The sequence below is a fragment of the Belonocnema kinseyi genome, chromosome 10 (assembly GCF_010883055.1).
Source record: "Belonocnema kinseyi isolate 2016_QV_RU_SX_M_011 chromosome 10, B_treatae_v1, whole genome shotgun sequence".
Lineage (NCBI taxonomy): Eukaryota > Metazoa > Arthropoda > Insecta > Hymenoptera > Cynipidae > Belonocnema > Belonocnema kinseyi.
In genome coordinates, this window is record NC_046666.1 from 61,086,130 (window position 1) to 61,094,844 (window position 8,715).

At 28.1% G+C, this 8,715-nt stretch overlaps 2 protein-coding genes across 3 annotated transcripts in view; one reads left to right on the forward strand and one right to left on the reverse strand.

The window, feature by feature from the left end:
• The window catches only part of LOC117181646 (vesicle transport through interaction with t-SNAREs homolog 1A), a 10,686-nt gene extending 3,840 nt beyond the window's left edge, over positions 1 to 6,846 (forward strand). The window contains exons 3-4 of the mRNA XM_033374541.1: positions 302 to 649; positions 5,757 to 6,846. Of these exons, the coding sequence (XP_033230432.1) occupies positions 302 to 649; positions 5,757 to 5,909 (501 nt within the window). The 3' untranslated portion in view covers positions 5,910 to 6,846. The remainder of the gene's footprint in view (positions 1 to 301; positions 650 to 5,756) is intronic.
• Positions 6,847 to 7,493: 647 nt separating this feature from the next.
• The window catches only part of LOC117181493 (long-chain-fatty-acid--CoA ligase 5), a 46,959-nt gene continuing 45,737 nt past the window's right edge, over positions 7,494 to 8,715 (reverse strand). For both annotated transcript variants that reach the window (XM_033374219.1, XM_033374220.1), the window contains one exon: positions 7,494 to 8,199. In XM_033374219.1, coding sequence (XP_033230110.1) covers positions 8,062 to 8,199 — 138 coding nt within the window. In that variant the 3' untranslated portion in view covers positions 7,494 to 8,061. The remainder of the gene's footprint in view (positions 8,200 to 8,715) is intronic.

The following is an 8,715-nucleotide window of genomic DNA, read 5'->3' on the forward strand; positions in this document are numbered from 1 at the left end:
AAATGTAAAAAAAATTACGTAATTTATGGATGGCCCCTTATATAAATTTCTGTTCCATAGTTTAATCGCTAAAATATTAAGCAGTAATATCTAGATAATCTGTTTTAATATCCATTTTTCTGAGTGTTAATATTCGAACGGCTTCACATAAGAAAAATTATTCCTGCGATAATTTAGAGATACCTGGAAAAAAAAACCCGTTAAATTGCCAGGGAATTTTTTCCCATGATTTAAGTAGACACCCTGTTAAAATCAAATATTTGAAAACTATCAATTTAAGTAGATACTTTGATAATTGCAGCTCGAACAAATGGAATTGGAAGTGCGGGGAGTTTCTGGAGCTGGCAGAGATCGCCTTCGAGGCAGGGTCGAAAGTCACAGAGCAGAGCTTAAAAGGCTGACTCAGGAATTTGAAACGGCGAAGAAGCCAAAAAGTGAAATCGTCGATTTGGGCTTAGAAGAATCTTGGAACAATGGCATCACCGAAGAACAAAGAAAAAGGTTACTTGATGCGTCTGAAAGGGTAGATCGAACCGGTAGAACATTGCAAAATGGTTATCGCATGGTCCTTGAAACAGAAGAAATTGGTACCCAAGTGTTGAAAGACCTTCACGATCAAAGGGAAACGATCCAAAGAAGCAGAGGAAGGGTAATTAATTTTATACTCGCCTCAGAATTAGTATTTATTTTCTTAGAGCAATTTCTTTATTTTAAGAGCAATTGCGCTTTAGTAGGCCATTTTATGTGAGCATTTTACATCTGAATGTAAAATCTTATGAAGAATTTCCATATTAATTTCAGTTCAAGATTATTCAATTGGAAAGGGTTTCAATTTTAGAGGGTTTAATTGTATACTATATTAAAATGATTAATTCTGAGTATTTTCGGACTAAAAATTATTTTATTTTGAACGTTTGATTTCGAAAACTTGAAAATTTTGAACGTTTAGATTTTTAATTATATGCCAAATCTCCATATTAAAGGTTACCCTAATATATTGTTTAATTGGAAACTTTTAAATATCTTTAAATATTTTGCGCTTTATTTAAAATGATTCATTCTGAGTATCTTCAGATTTTAAAAAATTGTTTAATTTTGTTTCAAAAATTAAAAATTTGGAAAGTCTGGTATAAACTCAGGGTGTCTATTAACCCGGGAAATTAATTAATTTTGTGCATCTGGAAAAATACAGGAATTTGTGAGCAGATCCGGGAAATCTGTTGTCATAAATTAAAATAGAATTTTTTATTTTCTGCACACAATTGTTATTGTTATTATTAAGTTATACGATGCCAGCATATAAAAGTCAAACTCAGAAAAATCTCTCGTGCCTTTCTTTTGCTTTATTTGTCAACTTTTGTTGTAAAAGGTTTGTTATTCATGAATATAACATTAGGGAAAACATTTTAAAAAATTTTGTTTTCTATTTAAATTTCTCAACAATGCCCAATTAACGAACTTTAAATAAGGTGACGTCAAACTACAAAATTTGAAATTTTAAACTCTTATAAATTTAATTGTTGAAAGATTATTATGAAATAAATAATTATTCAATTGTTATTTGTATGTACATCGAAATTCAAAATTTTCACTTGCAAGTTAAAAATTCAAGAAAATAAAACAATTAAAGTTTTAACCTTCATAGTTTACATTAAGCACTCTTAAATTTAAACTGTTCAAGGAATCTATTGCATATATTGGTTTGAAATTATTTAAAAATTAAAAATATTAAGTAAAGTTTCAGTCAGACATTTACATTTGTTTAACTACAAAGGCCTTTGAATTGAAACTGTTCAATTTTCAACGTTAAAATCTGTGAATTGCTTAATTTTGAACAGATTCTGAAGACCTAAAATGGAATATTTTTAAACAAAGCTTCTAGAATTACGCATTTTAAACTGAATACTTTCATAATTAAAAAAGTTAAAAATTGAGCTTAACATTCAAAAAAAGTTGAGATCTGATTTATTTAAAATTCCATTTATAACACTGTATGATATGAAGTTTACGATATTTTAAATAATTATATAGATTTTTCTTCTCGGTAACAAAATACAATTCACTGCCATTTCCCGGCCTAGTGACTACCATGTTTTAAAATGATTAGTTTAGGGTAAAAATTCAAAGAAGAAAAAATGAATTTTTCCAGTAGTTTGTTTTCATCACTTTGTAAACATCAACACGTACTTATTTGTACGGAAAAATGTTTAATTATCATTTTTCTTCAAATTTTACTTTTTATTTATTATGTTAGTATTTATTTGGGTAATTTTTGTACTGTTTTTAATCAACGCTTATATGTTGGAAGTTCTTCCAATTAATTTTTCTTCCTCATAGAGGGATGTTTGGAATTACCTACATTTTAAAATCTGTTTTTTTGTTGTTGACATTACGATATAATTCGACCCGGGCTCGAAACTACAATTTTTTAAAATGTGTGTGTGCGTGTACAACTTTTTTCTGCTCAACACCAAATCCGATAGGATATTTAACTAGATTGGAGATTTAGGTATTTCTTCGCATTTTCGAGACGCATCGATCGATCTGTTTTTAAATATTTTATAACCCACCAGTACTGATTCACGAGGTTAAAAAAAATTGGTGTATTGTTTATATAAGAAAAATGTGCCTCATATTAGGAATGTTATAGTGTTGTAGTTTACATGTCTGTTCGCGTCTTAGAGGCGCGTCAAATGATTTATTGACATATCATCCATGATATCTTATGATCTAGCAATACAGATATGTGTGTGTGTGTGTGTGTGTGTGTGTGTGTGTGTAAAAAATATTTCGTTTATCTTTTTGATATGAGGAACATTTTTTTAATGTTGGGAATACAACAGTAATGTATATGACATATGGGTGGGTTCTACGAATAATAGGCTATCGTTTCGTTACTGTTAAGAATTAGTCTAAATTCATTTTGTTTGAAGTTTAGTAAACACATAGAAGTATTAAAAGAAATAAAAATTTTAATTTGTTAACCAAATTATTCTCCTTGTTTATAAGAGGATTTTTTTGATGCTGGGAATATAACTACACTGCATTTTATGTAACTGTGTTTTCGACACGCATTTAGCGCCTATTTAAAAAACCTTTCGTGACCTACCATAATCCACCGATTGGAAATGGTGGTCTATCATTTCGCTACCTGGTGCTTAAAACTGGAACTACAAAGAGTAGGTACAATTTTAAAGTTATGCATTAATTTTTGCATAAAATTGTTTTTACGATAGTTTTTTGACGTATAAAACTATTATTGAATACTATAAACAAATCTTCATAAAACACAAATAGTTTCAGATAGAATTTCCATATTGTACAGTGAAAAAAAAAACACATTTTTGTCAAATAGCTTTAAAAAAAAATTTATTTCACTATTTCATGTAAGTTTCAATCAATTTAAGTTTAAATAAACTTGAATTAATGTATGTAGCGACAACTTTTATCCAGATTATGCGAAGAATACGAATAATAGACAGCTACAATTTTTCCATTTGAATTAATAAAAACTGAGCTGCAAATGAAAGTACTCAAAGTGTAACTCTTGAATTTCAAACTTAAAATAATTTACACATATAAAATGGAAGCTACTAAAAGTTTTAAACTGAACAATTTTTAATTAAATGCAGTTAAAATGCAAAATAAATTTTTTAACTTTTATAAATTGCAGAGTTCAAAGATTCAGATTCAGTTCTAAATATATAATTCCACGTTATAATTTTCATAGCTCTAAAGTCTAAATTGAAGAATCAATCAATGAATTTGAAATTTTTCAAAATTATACCATTTAAAGTAATTTTAAGCCAGAACTATACAAAATTGTACAATTAAATTTTTTTTATAAACTGAACACTTCTTAAATTAAAAGTGACATTATTTATATTTTAAATGTTTAAAAAATCCTTAAAATGCTTCCAAATTTTATTTGAAAATCTTGAAACATCTGCATGTTTTTTTTTTCTTCCATTTTTTTTATTATTTTTGAAATTATTTCAGAACTTCTAAATATCCTTTAAAATGAATCCAATTTTTTCTAAATTTCTTTGTAAATTCTCTTCCACATTTATTTTTAATAATTTTGTAAATCACACACTTTGTTTAAATTATTTCAAATCATTTCAAATTTTAAATTGAATTTTTTGAAAGAATAATATGTGTTCAAATTCTAAAATTGCGAACTGATTTCGAATCGTCTTGTAAAATTAATTATTATTCACTTTTTAAATCTTATAGATCTGTTTAATTTAAAAAATCATTCTTAATTTATATTCGCAGTTTATCAACTGAAAATGTATTGAAAAAAAGGATGGAAATCACAGTTGAACAGATATTTCTGTAAAAAAATATGCTTCTTCACCTTATAAGATGTAAATTCCATCTACATCCCTTTGTTTCCATTAAAGACTTATTTTTAGTATCCAATAAATACTTTAAACTCCACAACAAAAATCGTTAAAACACTATTATACAAAAATTAATGTATAACTTTAAAATCGTACCTATTCTTTCTAGTTAGGATTTTTGTCACCAGGTGGCGTAGCGCAGTTAAACCATTCCCAATATCGTTTTAAAATTTTGCAACAAAACTATTTACCTTATTTATTTGAAGATTTTTTTATATATTGCTATTTAGAAAGTTTAAAAAAAAGTTACATTGATCTATGAAGACAACTTTGACTTTACATTAGAATGTAACACAACCGTAAGTTGAGAAGTTGTTCATTGTAACAAAACACAGCTATTTACACTTTGTTGCGCTCTTTGGTTTAATTTAAATGAGATTTCCATTAATGCAGAAACACGAGCATGAAAAATAATAAAAGTATAAATTTTTTTCGTTTGTTAGGGAAAACCCTTCTTCTATGCGGAAACAAATTCGTATGATTCCTATGAGGAAGCAAAATGTTTATAAAATAAACACTAATAAGTAACCCCATAGTCAGTACATACATAGTATTGCGTAGTGGTAATTTTAATTTTTCTTATACTTTTTCGTTTTTTATATTTATTGATCATTAGGTTGAAAAGCGAATACGTCATATGAAAAATTTTGTTCATAAGTACTAGAATGAATAATCTTATTTTGATAATGTAACAGATTACACTTTTTTCCTCAAAGTAGGGTAAAAGATATAACATTTCTGTGTATAATAAGTTATACTAGATTCAAATATATTTCTACCACTCGTTCAGAAATATTGCAAAAAAAGGATAAATGGTACAATTTTCGTAGGCTTATATTTTTCCATCGAATATAATCGATGTCCATACAAAACGGTGCTGATTTTTCAATGATTCTGCTAAGATCTGAACTTAAAAGAAACGGATCGTAATAATTAAAAAATGTAGCATCGTTTATAAATCCATTGTACAAGTGTAAGAAATTTTTGAATGTTAAAACTTATCCTAAACTGGTCATCTCGGTAACATGATACGGATCTTGCTGAAAGATTATTAGTTCATTTAGTTTATTAGTTTATTAGAATATTTGTTTCCGAAAAATCTAGGGTTGTTTTGGGAATTTGATTTCATTAAATCCGATGCGTCAAAAACTTTTCAAATTTGTTATATTTTTAAGTAAAATAGAATATAAATTTGGGATTTTATATATCCTTGTAATTTAGCTTTAATATTTTTCTCTTTATGACTATGACAGCGTTTTCCTCTAATTGAAGCTTTTAACCTGTCCATAAATTTCACAAAATGTTCATGCTTGTCCGACATCTATTTGATTGGCATTCATTTTCTTTCAGTTACGAGACACAGATGCTGAACTGGGCCGAGGGTCTCGTTTGTTATCCGGAATGATTCTCAGGGCTCTTCAGCAAAGATTAATTTTAGCTGTGGTAACACTCGTGCTTATATCAATGGGCTGCTTCGTAATATACTACAGTTTTAAAAGTTAAACGCTAATTGGTATGTATCGACTGACCAACGATAGAAAATTATGGATCCGTGTGGATCGAATCCTACCTGCAATTTCATTTTTAAAGTTCGCCTAAGTGCATGATTCTACCCACAAAACCGTCTCGAAGCGCCTTCACCAAGTGACTTTTAAATTTATTTATAACATTCCGTCACAAGTCGAATACGAGTCACGATTTCTCTATCACGAACTTGGACTGTTGTCATTCACGTTGAGGCAAAATCGTTCAAACCACAAGCTGTCGTTTTTAAATCGATTGACTGAATAGGAAAGCTCTTAAAAGCTTGCGTGATACAATCGCGACAGTGGCGATTCTAGTCATTTGATAAACATTCCTTTAGTATTAAAACATTAATTCTCTCAAGGAATATAGAAAGGAAATTTATTTCTATTAAGAGAATTTTTCCAATACGTCTTATATCCATTTTATAAGAAATTTTACGTTTTCCGGTATTTACAATTTTAGTAAAATTTTACATTAAATAAACAAATTTGCGTTTTACTTGTGTTTTAACTATGGTTTTACAATATAGGATACATTTAGTGTTCATAAAGTGCGTGTTATTAAACATAAACTATACTATGGACTGCAGCGTTTAAAATTATAAATTAATAATGTTTAAAATCGCATTTGTTAATGAAGACAAAATAAGTTAAGAACAAGAACAAAAAGAATCAATTTAGTCCATTTCTTATATCCAATCATGGTTTGCTCATAAAATATACTCTAATGGGAATGGTTAAACTGCACTACGCCACCCGGTGACAAAAATTTGAACTAGAAAGAATAGACACAATTTTAAAACCATCTAAAACAAAGTGTTTTAGATGGAATTTACATATTATACAGTGAAAACCACACTTTTTGTCAGAAATATTTTTCTAAAAAAAAGAATTATTATATATATTGTAATTTTTAAAAGATTATAAACTTCAATGGATTTATTTTGAAGCAAAAATGAACTCAAAGTAAATTTTTATTAATTTATACATGAAATATTTACTATTTAAAAATCTGATCTTAGAATTCGTATTTAAATTGCAGTTGTTTATTATTTGTATTCTTGGAATAATATGGAGAAATTTGTCGCTACATACATTAATTAAAGTTTATTTAAACTTACAATGCATTGAAACTCACATGAAATAATGAAATAATTGTATTTTTTTTAAAACCCTATTTCCCAAAAATATTTGTTTTTAGTATTCAATCATTGTTTTATACTTCACAAAATAATCGTAAAACACTTAAATGCAAAAATTAAAATACATGTATAAAATTGTACCTACTCTTTCTAGTTCCATTTTTCGGCACCAAATGGCGAAATGGTAGAACACTATTCCCAAAAGATGCAGGATTTTTTGTACTGAATATACGTAATTTGGTGCTGTTAATGAAAACAATAAGAAAAAAGTTTATAAATGAAAATGAAGTTGTTATTTGGGAAAAACGGTATTTCTTGGATATAAAACGTTTTTGAAAAGTGCTCTTCAATTTTTAAAGTGAATTTAAAGGGAACGATGAAATGTTGATGAAATTTTTGAATGAAATCCATACAGTTTCTAGTCTTGATGTTTATTTTTGTATTTTTTATTCAACAGTGTCAGTTTTTCATATAAAATTTAATCACCTCTCGCAGTAAATACATTATCGTTTCGCTATTTATTCCTCTAATGCACTTCACTATTTGAAACTACATTTTCAAACGCAGTTTATAATTTGGAAATACTTGAGTGGAAAGAGAGATTTCACTTGTTTGTACATAACTGACACGTGAGTGGACAAGAAGGGCAATAATTGTAAATAAGAGGTCGGCAAGAAGTGATGATTACTTTATATATAATATAATATAATTGTAAAGAAATAGGCAAGCTTAACAATATCTCGATTTTATTATCTATCACGTTATTATCAGATGCCTAACGGCATTTTCTCTGTTCTTCTTTGACACTATGTATCAGTGAAAATGATATATAATAAAAGGTATATCTCGAAGATCGAGCAACAGCGAGTACTTGATGAAAGATGCGACTCTTTTCGGGAAAGACGACGTGATAAAATTGGCGAATGTGGCGACATTATTGCTGTATTGGTGCGGATAAAAATTATTTGGGCCAGATGCTCAACCCGGTCAGTCTAGATGTTGATAGAGATCCTCTAATTGCGGCTTGAAGTACGCTTTCAACTGAGGCCGCTTCGTTTTTAATGTCGGCGTCAAGAGTCCATTTTGCACTGAGAATGGATCTGGATGGAGGTAAATGTCCTTTACCTATAAAAACATAAAAATGAAGAAATCAAATTCAGAATAAATCACTTAAATTCCCCCTTGCTTAAATAATTTTTGTCGACTGAATTTCTTACGTGAATTTATATAGGAGTCATCTAAAAATAACGTAATTTTTTTAAATGATTGATTAAAGTGATGAATTTTTAACAAGATATTTAAAATCTCAACCAAAATGATTTATGTTCTACCAAAAAGTTGCATTTTATCAAAAAAAACATCAGATTTCTAGTAAAAGAGATGAAGTTTGAAAAATCAAAATGATGAATTTTCAACAAGAGTTCAAATATAAGCCAAAAAAGATATTCCAGTCAATAAAGAAAAAAATTAATCCAAAATTTTGAATTTCAAAGCCAAAAAAAAACGAGTTTCTTATAAAACAGTTGAATTTTCAACAAAAAAAATGAATTTTCTACCAAAAAAGAGGCGGAAATCTCGACATCCCTGGAATGTCCCAATGATATCTCAGAATATCCTCAGAATATTCCATTAATGTTCCAA